The sequence below is a fragment of the Arvicola amphibius genome, chromosome 5, assembly GCF_903992535.2.
Source record: "Arvicola amphibius chromosome 5, mArvAmp1.2, whole genome shotgun sequence".
Classification (NCBI taxonomy): domain Eukaryota; kingdom Metazoa; phylum Chordata; class Mammalia; order Rodentia; family Cricetidae; genus Arvicola; species Arvicola amphibius.
The window spans coordinates 64,798,980-64,821,563 of NC_052051.1; the positions used below are offsets into that span (position 1 = coordinate 64,798,980).

Below are 22,584 nucleotides of genomic sequence, written 5' to 3' on the forward strand. Positions count from 1 at the left end.
CTTTGAGAAGCCTGCTCTCAGTGGAGGTGAGCAGAATAGACCCAGATTGGCAGTTCGTGCTCAAAAGAGGAAGGTGATTTCTCCCCCTGACAGCACCATCCTGTCACCAATAGCATAACCTGACCTGATACCAGCAGAAAAGGAAGCCAGTTGCCTTCTGTGTTGTCAAATGGTGGCAAAACAAAAGAGAAATTAAGTTGAGAAGTAATAAACAACATTGATTCATGCTGATGAAAAACAATCTTTCATTATATATATACATTTACAGCTAAGACATGAAGATGAGATACATTTTCACTGTGTGCGCTTAGCCTGACATTTTACCCAGAGATGGTAGTCACTGCCGTGCAAAACCCCTCCTTCCAAAGCAGCCCTTTATTTTAGGTGATTAGATTATTTCACTTCAAGAGCTTGACAGCAATAAATTAAGAACCTGCATGAGGCAAGCTGTTCTCAGTGCTATTTTGGATCCTGACACAGTGCCCCACTGCAGAAAATGAGACTCTTTGCCATTTCCTGTTTTCCTTCTCTCTTGTTCAGGTGTAAGTTAGACAAAATATAGACTGAAAATAACTTAGCTAACCAGGCTTGGTGGAACACATTTGCAGTCTCAGCTCTCAGGAAGCTGTGAGAGAAGGATCGTGAGTTAAAGGCCAGCTGGGTCTACACAACTAGTTCTAAACAGATCCAGGTGACATAGTAAGACCCTATCTGAAAATAACTGAGCATAATAATAACAACATAATGAAGATAATGGTAGCAGTACATAAAACGATGCATCTTTTCAGTGCATCGTCAGTGAATCTGATACAGAAGTAGATGCAGGGACATACATGCCATTTGGCTTCTCTTGTAGCACGCAGTAGGGAAACACTAAAGGAAAGAGAGGAAATTGTCCTAAGACTTAGACAATGAGTGAGAGGGAAATGGAGTAAACTAGACAGCAGTGGTACTCTGTCTATCGATGGAGCCTTTTTAAATAGTAGCTTCAAACAAAGGTAAACTCTTCCTCAAACTAATATTTATACAAATATAAATGTTTTTAGAGTTTATATTCAATATATATTACCAGAGAAAAATCCTTATCTATTTAACACATATTTTGATTCAAGTCTCTGTACATCAGTTGCCTTGATGTGAATTTTGATTTTTCTTTGTTTTTTTATGTTTTTTTTTCTTTTAATTTTGAATTTGTTTACCAGTTGTGAGTTGTTCCTGACTTTATGCTTATATTACCACAAATTCTGGAAACAAAGGTGTTCAAAAATCAAGATACAGGCTTCATCACAGAGGAACCAGGTAGATACTTACAGGGGAGCAAAAAGAAAGACAGTTACTGGGGATGCTTTGTAGTTAACCTTTGTTTTTAACATATGATGTGAGATGAATACTGTCACCTGACAGCCACACCTGGTCAGGAGCAGATGTTTCACACAGTCAATTAATAACTTCCCCCCTTCAACTCAGAGACAAGGGCCCTTCATTTCTCTTCAGGCAAAAAAAAAAAAAAAAAAAAAAAAAAAAGATTCAGAGGGCCAACTAATTATCCAAATATTGTAGAGACAGCATAGGGTACAGATGGACTATGTTGCTGAGTATCTGGGACCTAAACATCATGCCAAAAAGGTAGTCAAGATGGAAGGAATGTAAGTTGTGCTCTGCAAGTTAAAGACTGATTGATAAAATTAGGATAGCAGGGACCTTAACATCAAAACTAAACTCGGACCTTTATTAACACTTGAGAATAACTTCATATAGATAAGGCCAAAATATAAAATAGAATATGAAATGTGTCTTCCCCTTGTTCTCGGTGGGAATCCTTTAAGTGGAAGGCTTAAGTTCTCTGTTTTAAATTTGTATTTACTTATTTATTTTTATTTTGCTGCATAGTGCTAAGGTTCAAATACAGATCTGGAATATGCTAAGCATGTCCTCATTAGTTCTATGGGTGTTCTAGCTGCAAAAGTTTTTGTTATTGCTCTCATGCCTACATAGAAACCTTTCCATTAAGTCTGGAAGAGTCATTCCAAAGAGCCTGGAAATGTCAACATGATAACCTTCTCTTTTCTCTTGATCAATAAGAGATATCTACAGGAATTTGAAATATGCTTAAGTACTTATTTGAATGAATAGGTAGTGCTTGTAACAATTGTATATAGTTTGCAACACTAAGAGATTCGTGTGTGTGTGTGTGTGTGTGTGTGTGTGTGTGTGTGTAAAATGATAATATTTACAAAAGAGAAGGGGTCATGAATTTGAGATGCAGGGGTACCAAAGGAGTTGGATGGGGAAAGGACTGTTGTAAACTTAATAAATGCACGAAATTCTCAAAAACTAACTTAAAAACTATGGTTGTCTTCCCATAAACAGGTAATATGTTTAGTGTGGGACAGAATATAAAGACCTATAGAAGCGTAGCATGCTATGTCCACCTCTGGCACGGTCAGCTACAAATTTCAGAATATTTATTTTTAAATAGTCACAAACATCTTTAACAGAAAAGCTGCTTCAGAAATTATGCTGGCATGAGAGTATCTTTTGTTGTTTGTGCTGGGGCAATTTTCACAATGCCATCCCTTCAGTAAGTTCATAAATCTAACAGGACATCATGTCAAGGGCATCTTATAATTTCAGCAACTCATTTTCCTCAGAATAAAATCACTGTACCCAGAAAATAGTTAGAGGGTTAGACAGTTTCTTCAAAATAAATGTGGCAGTAGAATAAGTGGATTAATTGGGTAAAGACTCTGGATGATTTTCAGTGTTTTATGCTCTCTCTGGGTTACAGTGAGGGTCTTGATTATGTGACATGAAGAACAGCTTGAAACTCTTACTTGTCTTATAACTCCTCTGAATGGTAATGTTTAATATAAGAAAATTAATAAATGTGTAGCGATATCTATTTCCTATACACAGTAACTGAGCAAGGACTCACTAGTCCTCGTACTTGGTAAGCAACTGTGACATCACATTTCTGGGAAAGGATCTGCCACCAAGAAGACTTCAAATTTATCCTTTCAAATGGCTGAGACTGGGAGAATACATAGAGGGGTGTGAAGAGAGAAGTTTATTGTTGATTTGATGAAGAGAAGCAAAACAAAGTTCTTTTATGCAGGCAGAGATAAGTGCAATGCCTACTCATGGGTCACGTGTTTCCTTCTAGCCTAGCTATCATGTTCTGTGTGGGAATCCTGACTCTGTGTTATCAAAAGACTAGTTTGTGATTAAGAACTTGTTTTTATGGATGACCATCAGCTTTCAAACCAACTTTGAATTTCACTTGAAGGTATTTTCTTACAAACAACTTACAGACACTTTTGTATTTAGGAAGTTTATGGGGTATCTACATTTACCTTTCTTGATGGCATTGAATATTTAAATACTTTTTATCAAGAATTTTTGACAATATAATTTTCCTTTATATAAGTAAAAATGATCCTTGCATAACAACAGACTGAAATGCTTCTTTCTTTGAGGAAAAAAATGATGGTAGAATGTCGGCAGTTCTGATTGTAAATGATGGTGCCTCTCTGCTAATTCCTTTCCAGCCAGCTATTGCAAACCCCGATATCATGTTTATTAAAATTCATATTCCGTGGGACACACTGTGCAAGTATGCAGAGAGGCTGAACATCAGGGTGCCCTTCAGGTACTTTTATATGTTATTTCATTTTCTCTCATTATTATTAGGATGACTCTGTCTTTTGTAACACCTAACAGCAGTAAATGTGGTCCTTTATTCAGAAAAAAAATTATTTCTATTATAAATTTTAAACTATATTAGATAGTTTTTCCCATAAATTGCTTGACTATTGTGGTAAGCTCTCTGATTCCCTGGACATATAATATCATTTCAAGATAGACTTGCCTAGAGATGAGGTAACATAATTATTTTCAGATTTCAACTTGAAGTAATTCCCAAGATCAATCCTCATTCTTATTTCATGTAAGTGTTATATTACTCTGATAATGGTTAGCAGGGATTGTTTTTCAGACCAGGTCATCCAGGACAGGTCCGAGCTCTGGCCTCAATATCAATCAGTAAGTGATAAGAATAGATCATCTTCTTTCAAGGATTTTCAGTCCTTCTATTGGGCAAAGAAATATGTTGGCCTAACTCGAGCATCTGCTATTTGATGGAGAATGTACCAGTTCCTCATGATGTCACACTGTAGCTTTTATAGTGCATACTCTATACACCAAGTGTTAACTCAGTTGACAATAAGATTGTTTCCATAAATATGCAGTTAAACAGATCCCATTACATGCTAACAAGGAGTAAAAGAAAGGTTCAGGAAAAAAGAGATTGTAAGTAAATTACTCTAGGAAGCGTAAGTGAACAGAGCTCAATTAAAAAATATCACGACAATTTCCTGTAACATATTGGAAAGGCTTATATTAAACCTCAAGATCCTTCAAGATAAAGGAAGAGATGCCGATGCAGGTGTCTTCAGGCATCTGAAACATCTCAAGTCTCAAAAGATGAAGCCTCAGCTATTATACAAAAATAAACAGTTAAACATTATTTACGTAAAATTTCCGTTAGGAATTTAAGTTATCTAGAAATAATTTTAAATGTACATAAGGATGTCTGAAAGTTAGATTGGAATACTATGCCATTTTTATAACTTTGAATGTTCATACAGTACTTTATATTAAAAGTATACTGGAACTTATTCCTTTAGAATATAGACAGACTACTGCATAAAATCACCATTGACATCTTAATTAGCAAACGCACATAGCCTTTTTAAGAAAAATATTTTTATTTTGAATGAATTATTCATTCTAAACTATCCATGAAAATATTTACTTGTGAGACCTATAACATTTCACAAAGAAAAGCTACAATTTGGATCATCAAGATGCCTCAGCAGGTAAGGGCACTGGATCTGACTTTGACCTCTATTACCCACATGGTGGAAAAAGACCTTCCTTCTGACCATATGGGTGCTACATAGCCCCTACAGGCTTGCACACACAGCTATAAATAAATAAGTGTAAATCTATTTAAAAATTAAAAAGAGAAATAGCCTGCAAATTTCAAATCATTACTAATATATGCATGCCTTTTAAACTTTTGTCTATGTTTGAAAAAAATAAGGAAGATATTTGAAATGCAAATTTAGTTAAACGAAACAAGTCTTGAAATATTATATCTGAATTTAGTGTTGGAATATGGCAAGAACATTTTAAATCTTTCCAAAGACTATGGTGTATGTTTCACTTAAGGAAAAACAAACCCAGCTGCTGAAAATATATAAAGGATATTTACTAGATCGGCTTCCATGATAGGGTCTAGGCAGTCCAACAATGACTGTCACACATTGAAGATGTTGGGAGCCTGGCAGACGGTCAATCCACAAGACACAGGGCCTCAGCAGTCTCAGTCTGGCGCTTTAAGCCTGGGAGATTCCTAGAGAACTACTGGTATTCACTCCACATTGGCAGCCTACAGAAGTTGGGTTCTGAAGTCTGTGGAGGATGGCAGCAGGAGCAGCAGTATTAACAGCACAAATGAACTTACCAGTGGGGAGGTGAAGGCAAACAGGCAAAAGCAAAGTTTCTTTCTCCCACATGCTTTTGTTTGTGCTCCCTTGGCTGTTACTTTAATTCCTACCTGTGGTTTCTGCCTTGTATTCTTGCCCCATTTTTCCTCAGTGACAAAATATTACAAGGAACTTTAAGATTAAACGAACCTTCTCTTCCCATGTTCCTATTTGCTCAGTGTTTTTTAACAACAACAGACAACCAAATTAGGACAATTGTGTTTAAAAGATGAATGGATAGATGATTGGATTGATGACTTTATAAAGCATGTAAAGAAATAATCCAGTTAACAAGTACTGAGTTACAGAAGACAGAGTTTCAAATAATTAAAAACAATGTGTCGAAAATAACCTATGCATTGTAACGTGTTTTGTTATACTTTGTTATATTTCTTATATATTTTTATTAAATTATCATTTTCTTCTTAAATTAAAGGCATATATATTTATTAGTCTTCACATTATATTGTAATGATTTAATTTTAAATGCCTTAATTTTCTAAGTATATGAAAATGGTGTGTCGATACACTTAACATTGCTGTTGAATACTGTCACTTTCTGGTTAAATTGTATTGTTTTTAGATGATTTTACTTTTTTTTCAGAAAAAAATGTTACTACACTGATCAGAAGAACAAGTCAATGAGCAGGTTAGTGAATGATTTACAATATTTATCACCAATTTATCATTTATAAAAACCAAAAGAACATATTAGATTATGCATGTCTTCAATTATAAAAGTTAGAAAGAAAATTATGTTGATTTCTTGAAAGAGTATTTTTTCAATTTAATATAATGTCTTTATTGAATCCTTGGCAATTTCACATCATGCATCCTAATTCCACTCACCTCCCAGTCCCTCAATATTTTCCCTTCACATCTGCAGCATTCTTCCTAAAAGAAAAATTTTAAGAACGTAATCCAAAACAAAACAAGCAAACATAAAAAAGAAAAGAGCAAACAAAACAAAACAAAACAAAAAACTTTCAAGCCTCCATCTTTTCCACCACTCCAAGACTTCTTCATTTCTACAAGTGACATTGCAAGCCTCTGTGTGACACAGTTCACCCTTTGGTCTAAGCAGCTTAACTTGCAAATATTCAAAATACTTGCAAGGAGATATTGGTCTGGTTTAAGGCCTCTGGTTTCTGGTACACTATCATCAATGAATCCTCACCAAATCCCCTCTCGGATATACCATGATTGTCCCAAGTCCTGGAACTCCTTTGGTAGCATTTCACAGCACCAGTCCCTTCACGAGCTCCAGCAGGTCCTAGGTGGGGTAGGTGGAATGGTGGGCCAACCCCAGGTCTGGCTGTGGGCTTGGGGTGTAGTTGAGTTGATCAATCCAAGATACTGGAGCCACCCCTCTCAGGTAAGGGAAGGATCTAGTTCCCCTTAGCCCGTGCCTTCAGGGTCAGTTCTCTCTTGTCCATGGTGAATGGTGGGTCCATCTCTCCCGAGTGTGGGGCTCCAGTTTTCACTTGAGGGTCAGGGCCAGCTCTCTTGTTGCAGTGTCCACAGAGGGTCAGAGCCATCTCTCCTGTTGCAGTGTCTAGCAAGGGTCAGGGCCAGCTTTCCCAGGACCAGTGAAGAGCAGGACCAGATCATCATGGACATCTGATATCATTACTCATCATTCTTATGACCTCCCTTGTGGTAACAGATCCACACACATCAGCACAGACCCCAACTGCAACAGGATCATGGACACAGACATCACCCTTGGCAGCAGCTTGCACCTGGACAACATCCTAACTGAGTGGAAGCACAGGTTATTCAGATCAAACTTGGACTCCAACAAGGCCACCGGTTAGGGCCCCAACCCAGGGCTTCCATGTAACCTTTTGTGGATCATGGGCTTTGAAGTTCAACAGCCCCCAGCTATGGTAGGACTATGGATCCAGACATGGTGCATGGCAGCAGCCCGGGTCTTGATGTCATTACCCCAGGTGTCAATACAGGCCACTCAGATCTGCACAGCCCAGCGGCTGCATGGCTCTCAGACACTAACTTTGCCTCAGATATCGGGCATCCACGTGGCCTTCAATACCAACAGGAACCTCAGACATCAACATGAACCTAGACATGGCCCTAAGCTGCAGCTCTGGCCCAGAGGTCACCAGAGCATCACATAGAAACACAAGCCACTCAGCTCTGCTTGTCCCTAGCTACAGCATGGCCCTCAGCCACCAACATGTACTTAGGTGGCTAACCTGAGCCCAGGCACTCACACAACCCTCTGTGGCGACATGGGCTATGGACCACTTCAACATAGATCCTGGCTGCATTGGAACCACTCACCCAGACACAGCCCTTGACAGCAGCCCAGGCCTGGATGAGCCCATGGTGCCAAGCCAGAGCACAGGCCACTCGCATCTGTAATGCCCAGATTGAAGCATGGCCCTCAGACTCCAAAAAGACCACAGGTTGAGGCCCAGAACCCAGGCATTCACCTGGTCTTTGGTAGTAACATAGGTCATGAACTTCAACACAGACCTTGGATGCAGTAGGACCACAGATCCAGACTAGGCCCTCTGCAGCAGCATAGACCTAGATGTCAACATGACCCCAGGCTGTAATGAAGGTCACCCAGATTGACATGGCCCCAGTGGAAGCATAGCCTGTGGATACCAACATGGCATGAGGTAGCAGCCCAGACCATGGAAATCTGCATGGACCATGAGGAAAAGGGAATTACAGACAACAACACAGACCTTGGCTACAGAAGGGTGACATATCCAGACATGGCCCCTAGCTGTAGCTCTGGTTTGGATATCACCATGGCATTGGACAGCAATATGTGCCACTTAGGTATGTGTGGACCCAGATGCAGCATGACCTTCTGCACCAAAAAGGTCCCAGGCTGCTGATCAGACCCCAGGTAACCACGTGGCCCTCTGCTGCAACTGGAGCCATACGTGTCAACTCAGACCCTGACTACAGTAGGGTCACCGACCCAGACATGGTCCTCTACAGCATGTCCCAACATGGGCCTGAACAACACCATGGCTCATGATAGCACCATAGTCCACCTAGATTAGCAGTGGCTTTATTGGCTATACTTCTCTTGGACACCTATTAAAATTGAAGAAATGAATTTCCACTTAAGGAATGCCCAATGACAAAACCTTCATATTGATAGCTGTTTTCCTATCCATTGCAAAGCTATCAGTTGATGACAGCAAGCCACTGCAACATCAGCATGGCTGTACTCCGTGAGTAACACTATAGACTAGTCAGAATAATACACAACAGAAAAAAATGAGTGTAGTATCATTTTAGAAAAGACTTGATGAATCTAGCCCTTTCAAACTTTATAAATTGTAATGAGAATCTTTTTTAAACATAGTGTCTATTTTAAATAAAATGTTTTGTTTGGGTCCCTTTTAGCTGTTACAGAACTAATTTTTCAATTGTCTTTTTAATAGATTTATTCTTGAATGACATTTTTCAGAGTCTTGCTAAAGAATAAAATTTTGACTATTAAAATCTATAAAGAGTATTTTACATAAAGATATAGCTTATATTTGAAGTTAACTTCAATTTCAAGAGAATCTTACTCATTAGTATATAAATTACTAAATGGACAAATTTTGAAACACATTTTGACAGTTCTAAAATGATCTTATATCTATCATGCTCAACCTTTCAAGAAACTAAAAAATGAACACTGTACCATGTTGTTTTATGATATTTATGTTTTAATTCTTAAAATTTGAATTTAGGTATTGTGAATATTTTAAAAATTGTCCCTCACATTTAATTTGTTGCAAACAGTTTTCTTTATTTCTTAGTTTCAAGGATTTGAGTGGTGAGGAGTAGGTATCAAACAGTAAAGGCATTGAGTGAAAATAAAACTTTTCTGTTGCTTGTTTTTGTTTATTTTTATATTCACTTGAGAAAAAGACTGATTATAAATTTTCTTTCGATTTATTTTAGGAGAAAAATGTAAATTCTATTTATGTTAAAGGCATAAATAGTCATGTCTTACAAAATTTTAAGTACAATATTTACAGTCAGTAAAACTGTACAACGTATAAAATTTAAATCAAACACACACATTTATTTTTATTAGTGATTTCCTTTTCTTGCAATAGAAGAGATGTTTGTGTGTGGTTAACTAAGGCTATAAAACATTAAGGGATAAGTAATGTCCAGACAATTATCTAGCTTCTGAAGATCATCATATCTCTAGGCACCTTTAGAGGAAATAACTAAAGCAATATTGGTGCAGCAATTTAATTTTTATTTACAAAGCACTTTTATGTTCAAATATTAAGGCATCATCAAAATAGCCTGCAGGAAAATAGAACAGAAAGTAGCCAGTGTTGCAGATGAGGGAAAAATAACAGACTCTTAGCATCCCCACCCGCAGTCCTATCCAGAGATTTCCCAGATGGTTGACAGTTTGCATTTTAGTCAGATTCTCTGAACCCTTTGATCTATAGTTTTAGTTTACACGGAATTTTCTTACCCTGCCTCCAGATTTTAATAAAGCCACTGAACTGTGTTAGAGTGATCTTCATGTTTTATCAGAAAATTCAACATTTAAAAGATGCCCAAGATGATAAAACATATTTGGATGTTGGTAATATGATAGTGTTGGTGTCAGGTTAGCAGCAACATAAATAGTAACTCAACATTCATTTCTTGCCTTATTATCGTGGCCATTAGAGCAAACCCAACAGGTTTCTAGTGTCCATTTTGTTCTCAAGATACCATTTCACTTAATAATAATAAAAAAAAAAACTAAGTGAGGCACAAGGAAATAAATTAACTAGGCTCTAGAATCTGGTTCAAATCCAGGACTGATAATATTTCACCATCTGAGACCGTTTTCCTTCTCAGGAAAATGTGTATGAAGGCCTAAGTTGATAATAGCATTTATTTTCTGCTATTAGTAGAAGATGATCTTAATGTTCTCTTATAAATTTTAGACATTCACTTATTTCCAGGTTGTTTTAATTCAGAGAGATCATAGGCCATTAAGTGCTGCAGTCCACCAACATTGCCCAAATGTCCTTGGCATTACCCTTTTGGTTTGTTCTGATCCTTTGCTGGATGTAGGACAAATGGGATCACCTCCTCTCTTTAGACCTGAAAACATCAGCTCAAGCATGGAACTGTTTTGTCTGGTTTCAGAAACTGGCCAGTTCAGCTCTCCTCACCCATCCAATGTGCTGCATTACAAAAGACTAAAGAGGTTGATCTGTACTCTCATGTCTTCTACATGACTTTGCATTGGCCTCAGAAAAATCTATTAATTCAGGGGTTTTGTTTATGAGAATGAACAAAATGAACACCTCAAAACTGCTTGTTAGTTTAGATTTAAAATAAATGTTGTAGTCCCTCAAAATCTGAGATGATCAGTATCCCATTGATGATCCAATTTGGTAAGAAATGATCAATATTTTTACACCCAAAACTTTTCAGCAGGATTAAATTCTTATTTAAAATTTCCCATGGTAATTTCACCAAATCTTAAGCAGTAATTCTTAAGAGACAGTATTTGCTGCCTGCCCTTTGTTATCTTAATTTTTTTTCTAAACTTCAAGAACCTGACAAAAAGCCACGTTAAGGCTCCCACATGGCAGCTAACAACTGTCTCTGACTCCAATATCTCACATCCTCACACAGATATCAGTGCAGGCAAAATACCAATGCAAATAAAATAAAAATAAATTATTTTTAAAAATAAAAAAAGAAGAAGATACATTGTATTTGTGTCTGGAGATATTCTGTCCTGCAATTTTGACTTCTCTATTGCAGCAGCACACCATAATCACTGTGGAAACACTGCTCAGTATTTTTAAATGAAAACAGCTGTTGTTATAGTAACAGAATTTAGATTTTCAGAATCAATGCTGAAGGTCAGCCTTTTGTTTTGCTTTATTTTTTATTCTGTGAAGGAAAATGATGGCCATTATTCCAAAAGGCATGCATACACACTATGCATTTACATGGAAATTTTCACACTTTTTTAAAGAACCAGGGAGTAATCTACATTTACATACTCACTCATATATACAGCTTTTAGAAATATATTGTGCTGCCTTTGAAAATGTTCCTTCCTGTGGTTATCCTTATGCAAGGTAATTTAAGACATTTTCTACAGAGATATTATTTCTCTGAAAAGAGTTTAAATAAATGCTGGACTTGTTTTATTATTTATTTCATCTATAAGAAAACAGAAGCAGGTGTGTGTATGGTGTATGTGTGTGGATAGTGTATATAACTGTGTGGTGTAGGTGTATGTGCGTATGTGTGTGTACATGTGTGTATGCATGAGCGTATGTGTATGTGTGTATGGTGTGCTTGTGTGTGGTGTGTGTATGTATGTGGTGCTTGTGTATGTATCTGTGTGTGTATGCATGCATGCACATGTGCATATTATGAGTGACGGGGAGAGATCTGGAATTTTTTTCTCTAATACTTAAGAAAACTGTCACAGGAAACTAATAGAGCTCTGGAATACAACCTTATCTAGTTCTGGGGTTTGACTTGGTTCCAGGGTGCAAAATTATTTCAAAAGAATCAAAAAGTGGATGTCCCAAAACCCAATGGTTCTTGACAAGTCAGCCTTTCCAGAGTTGGAGGAGTCGGACTGCTACACTGGCCCTTTCAGCAGAGCCCGGATTCACCAGTGAGTGCTCATCTCTTTTCTGTTCTGTTCTGGCTCTGTACTTCCCATTTCCTCGAGCTTGTTTTCTGAAGAAAAATAACTGAGGACATTCCCACTGGTCACAAACTGGGTCGAGAATGTATCATTGTATTAGAGTTTATATTTAACTTAGGAACAGCACTAAATGAACATTTGATTCTATATTAATTTCATGATTCAGAGATCACCAAATAATAATTAAATATCATTCTATAGACTGGTAACCTAGATATGCTTTTGAAGTAATAACTATGTGGGTGACAGAGATGGCTTACCCATTCAAAGCACATGATATTCTCACGGGGGAGTTTCGGCCACAAATGTAGAGGCACACAGCTGTAACTCCAGTTATAGTTACTCCAGTTGTCGGGGATCCACAGCACATACGTGGAGGCTCAGGATTTCCTGTAGCTCCAGTCACAAATGATTCAATAACATCTCTGACTCTTTCAGGCATCAGGCACATGTGTGGTATAGATGATAAATACATTCAAAAAAGCACACATATATATTCAATAAATCTTTGAAAACTTATTATTGGAGAAAATAACTCATCTAAAATAATTGTGGCAACAATAATAGCACTGCTGCTAACACTAACTCTAATTAATGAACTATTAAAAATGTAATTTTACTTATATATACTTTTAGTATTAAAGTGGTTTTGTTTAATCTTATTAAAATACAGTAATTTATTTAGAGAAGGCTATAGGTCTCTTTCTTTTCATTCTCTCCTCCACTCTCACTCTCTGCCAAGCTTTTTTCTTCTCCCTTGCCTTCCTCCATATCTGTTTATTTGTCTATGCTTTTATCTACTATGACTTATTAAGTTGTTACAGTTCATGAATTGAATTACAAGGCTCATTAAGGCACGTGTCCTGCCGTCTATCTTCATGGTACTCCAAGACAAATGCTATAGACAAGAAGGTAATTGTAAATCTAAAAAAATAAGGTAAAAAGAGATAGAGAAGTATAAAATATTTACAATATATTGTAGTGAAATATACAATTCAGTATAATACGAAGGCTTGGGAGTCCACAGACACTATTTTGGATATCTGGATAAACCTTTTCCTGGGATGTGGCAGTTGATAAAGTTCTAGATTAGTCTATATCATAGCCAAAAATCAGAGTTTCTTCTCCTCAGAATATTCTACTCACTTTATGATTTTATCCTGGAGGTCCATATCAAGCAATCCTTTATTAATCCATGTCTGGAGAAAGGAAGGCAAGACAGAGCATGGACTGCCTGTCTAGAAAACTCAAAATCCTGGGACCTTCACCAGCTTTTTACTGTACTATCACAAGATCTTACAGATCGATGGTTGCACCAAACAAGATGAAACTTAATGTACTTAACGTACTTTGAAAACTCAAGGAACCAGCTGTCTTTAAAGAACACTAAATAAAACATCTGGCGTATACCTCCCTAATAGTATCCCATTGATACTCTTTACAGTTGAGTTTGTGATCGTTTTCAGTGTAGGCCATCCTGCTTTCAGCCCAGTGTACCACGGGCACCGGGTCCTCAGGCATCCAACCATTACACAGTGCAGCTACACAGGCCATGGGTCCATGACTCAGCTGCTCTATTAGAGCTTCAGCTGAATCTTTACCACTTTTCATTTCTGCTGACCTATCCTGCCTCTGAGCTTTGCAGGGTATTTTTCTTTCCACCCGTGTGCCTACATTAAATATCATTATCTAAGGAAAATCATATCAGAAAATTCTTGCTGCTGTCTCTTCCCCCGGTCACCCACTGCATCATTATGCTATTATATTTTTTTCCCAGAACCCTGCTGGAATTTATTTATTAACTTGATTATACCACCTGCTTCATTCTTCCATAATACAATCTCTTCCAAAACTGAACTTATCTCCCTGAGAATCACGTTCTCTGGTAGGCTTAAGTCTTGTGATGTAAAAAGATTGCTGGTTATTTTTCCTGCCTCCTATAGTAACCAAGACTCTGAATTTAATGTATCTGGATACAGAAATAATATGTATGGTATTCAATACTGAGGAACCCAGCATGTAATAATATGGTCAGCTGTGCAGACTGAAGTACACAAGGCTGGGTAAAACCCGCCAAGAAGGCAAAGTAGGCTAGGAGCACTGACACTTGCACAGGGTCACAGCAACATGGAGACAATGGTTCAACAGGAAAGTTACTTAGCTTGGTAACTCCTTGAAAATGGAGGGTGAGGAGGATGCAATAGATAAAATAACTAATACCACAGATGAAATTTCCGACAAAAAAAATAGTTCATCATTCACAGAGATAAAATGCATAGAAGCAGAGAGTGTCATCAATCCAGTAAGATCCAGTTCATTCCACTATTTGGAAACTTTCAGTCCATATAAATTAAACAGATCCATTTAAACAGATCTATCCTCTCATTGTGAAATCCCCCTTTGCTTCCCATGACATTCACACTCACAAGGCCCCTTGCTACTCTTTCCACAGGACATTTTAGGGTATCGAGGGAAAAGAAAAAAAAGAATTATGGGCTATCACTAAACTCTGAAAACTGATTAAGATAGAATGGCAAGTATGGCATGGTAAATAATCTCAATTTTTAATTAAATCTAATTGGAGAAATATTGTTTGAGGTGGTACAAACCCCAGCCAGCAAATGGTGAATTTCTTTTTACTCTATGATAAACGTTTGAGAATACCTAGGCCTCTTACAAACTGAAAAAAAAAAAGATGCTACAATGAATATTTGATAATTCTCTGCATTGTCTTTAAGTATTTCTTTTTATCTGTCAATCTATTTTCATCAAAGAGGAGGACTTCTTTCTCATCCTAGAATATTTTCTACTCATTGTCTTTAATTACAGAGACAGATGGGTGGTTACCCAGTGTTGTTCCCACCTGCTCAGCCCCAAAATAATCACACAGAAACTGTATTAATTAAACCACTTTTGGTCCATTTGTTCTAGCTTCTTATTAGCTAACTCTTACATCTTAATTTACCCATTTCTATTACTCTGTGTATCACCACGTGACTGCGGCTTACTGGCAACATTCTGGCATGTCTGTTCCCAAAGTCATTTATATGGCATCTACTGATTCTGCCTTCTTTCTCCTAGCATTCAGTTTAGTTTTCCCCTCCTATCTCTATTCTGCCCTGAGCAGACCTAAGAAAGTTTCTTTATTAATCAGTGATATTTACAGCAAACAGAGGGAAATCCCATATCAACCCAGGAGCTTACAATTGTGACTAGATTTTGTGTTCAGTTTTGAATATTAAAACCAATCCCTTCATCTTGACAGCTTTATAATAAACAATAAGGACACGTTCTTCAGCAATGCTACCCGAAGCAGGATAGTTTACCACATGCTGGAGCGCACCAAATATGAAAATGGGATATCAAAAGTGGGTAAGAACATTATTTTATAGACAGAGATTGAAATATTAAAAAGTTAAATATAGATATAGAGTTTCATAACAAATTAAATATTTGCCTTCACTCACTAATTGTGAATTGCTTAACACAGTAGACACAAATTCCATGGATACTTTGTGTTGCTATTTTTAAAAAATATTTATTTTGAAGGCATTTGGCAAATGTAACAAAATGTGAACTATACAAATACATAAGAACAAAATTTATCCTAAACTAATAGATTTTTAATGAAAATATGTGTGGAAATGGTTCAACATGGCATTATAATAAAAAATTAGAAGTACCAAATATGCTATGTCCATAATTTTAGGTACTTGTACCTACTAAAAGTTATCTATTTTCTTTTTATCAACATAATTGCCAGAACCTCTATGTGTAAATATATACCCATATAATTTTATTTCTTATGTGTTATATGTTGAACAGTTCATAACATGGATTTTATTCTCAGAGATTAATATTAGTTCCTAGATCAAATTGAAATTTCATTATGATTCTGTAAATAAAGAAGAGATGATTGCAAAACTATTAGTCTAGTGTGATTCTAATTTCTTAGTATATAGAGGTAAAAATAAATAAAAATCTAGAATATGTATGTAACTTAATGGAATAATATTTTGGGGATATTAAAGGGCCACTTACTTTAGCTTTATTAAATTTTGAAATTTTGAGTCATTTGATAGGATTGACAGTTTAATACATATATAATATGAATGAAAATTGAGGGATTTCCAAGTAGAACAAAATAAATTGTGAGCCTTACACAGAATTGAAAACAAAACAAAGCTAACACAGAATTGGACCTTTTAATGATGAGACTTAATTGCAGCATTGAAGAAATCAATGTTAGCCAAATATTCTAAATTCTCTGGAATTACAAATTGACAACCCATGTAATCTGTCACCATTCTTTCCTGATTATGCTAGAATGGAGAACAACACTGGTTTATAAAAAAAGAATCATGTTTCATTTTGTTTCCTGACTAACAACTTAATTCATTCATGACTGAACAATTAAAACAGTTACCTTAGACACTAAAACTTTACCCAAAACAACGAGAATATTTCTAAAGAAAGAAAAACTCAAATACCCAGAATATGAGCTCAAAACTTTCCTGTGTGATGGAAAAATTGTACTTATAGGTTTAAATGTCATTTTAAATGAGTATAAAGGTATCATATTCTTTGTGGAAAATTTGCTAAACATAGAAGAGCTAAAATAAAATAAATGGACTGCTAACCACAGTGATGAATTTATAGAAAAATGTTAAAACACATTACAGCAAAATATAGATGTATTATATGTGTATTTTGTGTTTTTAAAACAACTATTTTTTCAAGTCATTATGTATCACATGGAAATGATGCTTCAAATTACTGTGTAACAGTCTAAGAACTGTATTCATTAAATTACAATTGTTTACTAAGCACCTTATATAATTTTATGCACCATGAAAGAGGGTTCCATATTTCAGGTGTACAAATATTTCTTTCATGCATGTTAATAAATAACACTGTAACTAAAATTCCTCTCCAGAAAGTTTTTCTCAGTGCTCGTTCTCAAAAGGAAGTCAATGAAATAACAAATCTGAGGGTGGCATTTTATGTCCTTTCGATTTAACACAAACATTTCTCTGTGCAACAACCTTTATTGTTAAATGTCAGGAGTAGAAAATTCTTCTTTGACTAAATTTTGTTGTATTCAGAAGGGGGTAAAAAAGAATTGTTTTCTTGGTTCATGTGATCTCAAGAAGTGGGAATGAACAACTCACCACACATCATGTTGCCATATGGCAAAATAAAACCTTGTGCCGGTGTCTTGAAAATACTGTAGCAAAGACACTCCTAGGCTCAGTACCAATCTCTTTTTCAGGATTACTGTCCCTAGTGTTGACCTGATATGAGATTCCTTTGAATTAAAGTGTCTTAAAATAATTCTGTGTTCCATGTGTGTTTATTTATGCTTTAAGAGAAATCCTTCACTGAAATTCACTAAGAACTTCATTTTCTTTCTAGGTATCCGTAAGCTCATAAATAATGGCTCATACATAGCGGCATTCCCCCCACACGAGGTATTTATGTAAGATATTTTCCATTTAATATCTATCTCTTGAAAGAACTCTATGTTACTGACAGTAACACCATTTCCATTATAATTATAGACAATCCAGTTACACAAAGGTAAAATGTCAAAGGCAATTATAAGTATAGGAACCCAAAAGTTAATGACCTTCATGTAATGCCCATTTACAATAAAAAAAATCGGGGTAAATAATCATGAGCAGATTTTTCTTATATTTTTCCATGTTCTGAGCCAGTAGTTGTTTTACCATGATTGTGACTGCACAGAAGGAAGTAAGCATTATTATTTCTTGAGATATAAAGGAACACAGCTAAGAAATATTAAACACCATTTCAAATACCTCATAGTAAGTGGTAAACAAAAGTGAGCAGAGAAGCACAGCTAAGGGAGTCGTGTAATAAAAAGAGGTTTGGTTTATTCTATTGGGCATGGTAATTTTCTCTGCATAATTAGCTTGTGCATTGACAGCTCACTTGAGTTTCTCATGGGAAATTTGGCAGCTGTCATAGCTGAGTTTTTGATGACAGTCTTTTTAATGTCTTTATATAAATTATTTGAAATATAAATATATGGCACAAATATGTAAAAGGAATAGAAAGTACCACTGTTGAACTGTAAATAAGCAAAAGATAATTGAGAAACAGTGAAATAGAATCAGAAATTGTCTATTGATTTCAATTACTATTTACACATGAGAGAAAAACAAAATTTACAAAGAAGATAAAGTTAATAGTATTAACTTATAGACTGAAAAGGATATTCTAAAATGTATGTCTTTCTTTTTAATTAATGATGGATATTATGTTCAATCTTATATTTTCTATTCCTATAAGAGGTTTTTTTTTTCTTACAAATTGACAATAGTTAGAAAAGTATGAGAAACCCTTTCAGTGAGAATGGGCAGGAAAGATAAAATCAATAGCCCAGAGGTGCACAAGGATGAGAAAACTTTCTCTAAAACATGAGTCAAATATAAAATTCTTTCAAGGATAAATCATGGAGGAGGATCAATCAAAGGTGTGGATAGGGACGACTGGCAGTGTTTGAGCCTTGCAGCCCACTGCTTGTCACTGTCAAGACAGAGCAGTGTTGGTGTTAAGTGTAGGTTGCGCAGAAGTATACTAGGTACCCTAAATTTGAGCATCTAGAAACGTATGCGGTCTGCCCACTAAAACTGGATCAATGCTGTGAATTAGGATTGTTAGCACTGACTGCAGAGGAGCAGCAATTTTGTTTTTCATCCTTTCATTATCAGGCAGGGTTTAATTTAAAGAGCAAACACTATTCCAAACAGATGTCCTGCACTTGAAATCAAGATTGATTTCATTCTTCTCTTTAGCTTCCAATGATTAAGATTTAAATGCTTGGGTTAGTTTAGGAAGGACACCTAAACTAGCTTGCACTTTGTTTATTTTATTTTTTTCTCATTTTTTATTAAAAATTTCCATCTCCTCCCCTCCTCCTCCCCCTTCCCTCCCCTCCCTTCCACCCATACCCCCACTCTGCCCCTCTCCAAGCCAAAGAGCCATCAGGGTTCTCTACACTATGTTAAGTCCAAGGTCCTCCCAGCTCCCCGTAAGTCCAGGAAGGTGAGCAACCAAACTTTGAATCTGTATTATCCTTTCCTTATTTTTTCTACTTTATTAAAGAATCAGAGATGGTATAAACATATGTTATCTCTTTGCAGCTGCAAGACACTGGCAAACACGAGCTCAAGTTGTCACGAATGCTTCCTAAACAATCTATCTCATCCCTAGTAATTAGGGGGCCCTCAGCCTTATGAAGCCCATTTGAATATTAAATGCTTACATTTGAAATATCAAAAGTAAATTTTCAGGATCCTAGGACCTAAACATATAGGTGGCTCTAAAGGTATAATCCTATGCTGTTTTAAGCAAATATTTATTCTCTTAGCATCTATAGGTAAAAGAGAACTTTTCTGTGCATAGCTCACTTTTTTGTGACTATTTGTTTATTTATTTATTAAAAATTTCCACCTCCTCCCATCCTCCCATTTCCCTCCCACTCCCCCCACTGCGCCTTCCCCTCCCTCTCCAGTCCTAAGAGAAGTCAGGGTGCCATGCCCTGTGGGAAGTCCAAGACCCTCCCCCCTCCATCCAGGTCTAGGAAGGTGTGTATCCAAACATAGCTCACTTTTTTAAGTAGAGCCGTATTCAATTTCTCAACTAAAGATTGCAATAACTTTGACATTTTTAACTAAAAGATCCTAAGCTCCAAAGAGTGAGATATAAAGTCTCATTTACTTAAGTAAAATGGGCCCAAATTACTAGAAAAAATATTTAATACATTATTTTCATAGAACAATCATATTTCCAATGATAATGGTATTTACCATTCCAGTGGTGGGCATGAGTATATAATCTCTAATTATTTTACACATTAATAAATCACCTTGTTATGGATACACTAGTTCTTTTTCAGTTAAAACTTCAGTAAAAGAATGGACTCCAATTTATGTTACTGTATCTGTCTCAGGGAGCCTATAAGAGCAACCTGCCCATCAAAACCCATGGACCTCAGAACAACAGGCATCTGTTGTACGAGCGCTGGGCACGCTGGGGAATGTGGTACAAACATCAACCTCTGGACTTAATCAGGTACTGTAGATAGACTGCTTTATAATAATAGCAAACTCTTCTTTTGCCATTTTCCTAGCCTTGATTACTTCTTATCACCATTATTTCAGTTCAGGAACACTCTCCTGAAAAACCACTTACATGACTTTTCAGTGAAAGAAACTCAATGCAGGGAATTGGTTATAGAGTGGATATGAAAGCTAATTTAAAAAAGTCTTTAAGTAATATGCATCTTATGTATTACACACCCAAATTACCAGGTGCTGGTGAATACCAGGGGAAGGAAAATGATCCTGGGTTGTTTGTTTGTTCTTCATACCTCCACCTCTTCCAGTATCTCCTTGCCCAACTTCATGACAAGCATTTTACAATGCAGCCAGAACAATCAACTATATATTTAAAAAATCAAAATAAAGAAGCACTCAACAAATATGAGGGCAGATAGGAAAACAACCAACAAATCAACTGTGTGTATGTCGTAGTTTATCAGTATTCACAAGGGATTAGTTCCAGAAACTCCTCTCAAGTGGCACACTCCACATTACTTTGATCTACGGATAGTTGAATTTGTAGATGTAAAACATGACAATATGCAGGTTTGGCTACAGTTTTCTTCCAAAAAGATTCTCTCTCTCTTCTAGTGAGTACCTTCTAGTGACTTGTTGATCTTAACTCTATCTATCTATCTATCTATCTATCTATCTACCTACCTACCTACCTACCTATCTATCTATCTATCTATGCACCTACCTATCTATCATATATATATTGGGACAGTGTCATACTATGCATGCCTGTCTGTCCTGAAACTTTCTGTATAAGCAAGGTTAGCTTTGAACTGACAGAGATTTTCCTGTTTATGCTGGGATAAAAGGTATACCTTACAATAACAGAATTTAGTTTTATTTTTGGAATATTTTTTCCTTTTTTTCTGCCAGAATAGGGCACCAGATCTCATTATAGATATTTGTTAGCCACCATTTGGTTGTTGGGAATTGAACTCAGCACCTTTTGAAGAACAGCCAATGCTCTTAACCACTAAGCCATCACTCTAACCCCTAATTTTTTGTTTGTTTGTTTGGTTGGTTTTTCAAGACAATGTTTCTTTGTGTTACAGCCCTTCCTGTCCTGAAGCTAGCTCTGTAGACCAGGCTGGCCTCGAATTCACAGAGATTCACCTCCCTCTGCCTCCCAAGTGCAGGAATCGGCATGCACCAAGGCAGCCCAGCCTTTGAAATATTTATATTTGTGTTTTACATAATTTATTTTAGTGAAGAAAACATTGTTCATATAAAAAGCATCAATATATGTTAATACTATCTTGATTCTCTAGCTAAAGATGAATACCTATAGGATAAAAGAAAAATCACATTTCTACTATTAGGCTATATGTGTTGATATTTTGATATATTTGTGGAATATGAAGAATAGCTCACAACTGCATCAGTCAGTGTGTCAGTAGGGGTGCTTGAAGGGAAATCAGTAAAAAATATATATAGAAGTGGGAAATGTGATCATGAAAGCCAACACATAATGACATGTGCAGGGACTAGTAAAACCTAGAAGCAATTATTAAACCTTACCTTAAAGATGCCAGAAGAGGAAGGACTTGTGAGAACCACCTGATGACTAATCATGGAAGGAGGTACCAGATACAAGCTTTGGCCCGAGGGAGAAAGCAGTTGTAGACAAACCATGATCTACAAGAAAGAAAGTCTTCTACCAGATGTATCTTGTGATCAACAAGCTTGTCTGGAAGCCAGAAGTTTTAACAAAGAGAGTGGATAAGGGTCCACAGAGGCGAACTTTGTGAGTCTCAAGGTAGTAAGTGGCACACGCACTGGGAGATACACAGGATGAGCACTCTGAAAATGTTCGTAGTTGGGTATCATCATGATACTTTGATTCTCCTCCTATCAACCATGACAAATTCCATTGTTCTAGTTTATGATTGCAATTTACATTCCAATATATGTAAAAGGGTTATTTTTTGGAGATTTATGAATACAATATGGTGAGAGGTGATGGCTCACGAAAAATATTTATTAGGAGCTAAGATGATTTTTTTGTGGAGCATTTCAGTGTGAGTTGCTATTCCTACTTACAGACAGCATTGCTATTTTTGCTTCAAAGAAATTAAGCAAGCATCCTAAGGAGTAAATGGGGTCTCTATTACAAACATCTAGGGTATCCAGCTACTATTGTTTGATTATTCAGAGATGGGTGATTTTCCGGTAAAAGCACGTGTTTGTTAAAGTGACTAAGTAATAACGTGTC

The 22,584-nt window shown here is 36.4% G+C and overlaps 1 protein-coding gene across 1 annotated transcript in view; it reads left to right on the top strand.

Moving 5' to 3' along the window:
- The window catches only part of Ano3 (anoctamin 3), a 306,732-nt gene that overhangs the window by 197,849 nt on the left and 86,299 nt on the right, over positions 1-22,584 (top strand). Inside the window, exons 7-12 of the mRNA XM_038330758.1 lie at positions 3,549-3,649; positions 6,154-6,198; positions 12,064-12,195; positions 15,494-15,600; positions 17,644-17,699; positions 20,207-20,328. Coding sequence (XP_038186686.1) covers positions 3,549-3,649; positions 6,154-6,198; positions 12,064-12,195; positions 15,494-15,600; positions 17,644-17,699; positions 20,207-20,328 — 563 coding nt within the window. The remainder of the gene's footprint in view (positions 1-3,548; positions 3,650-6,153; positions 6,199-12,063; positions 12,196-15,493; positions 15,601-17,643; positions 17,700-20,206; positions 20,329-22,584) is intronic.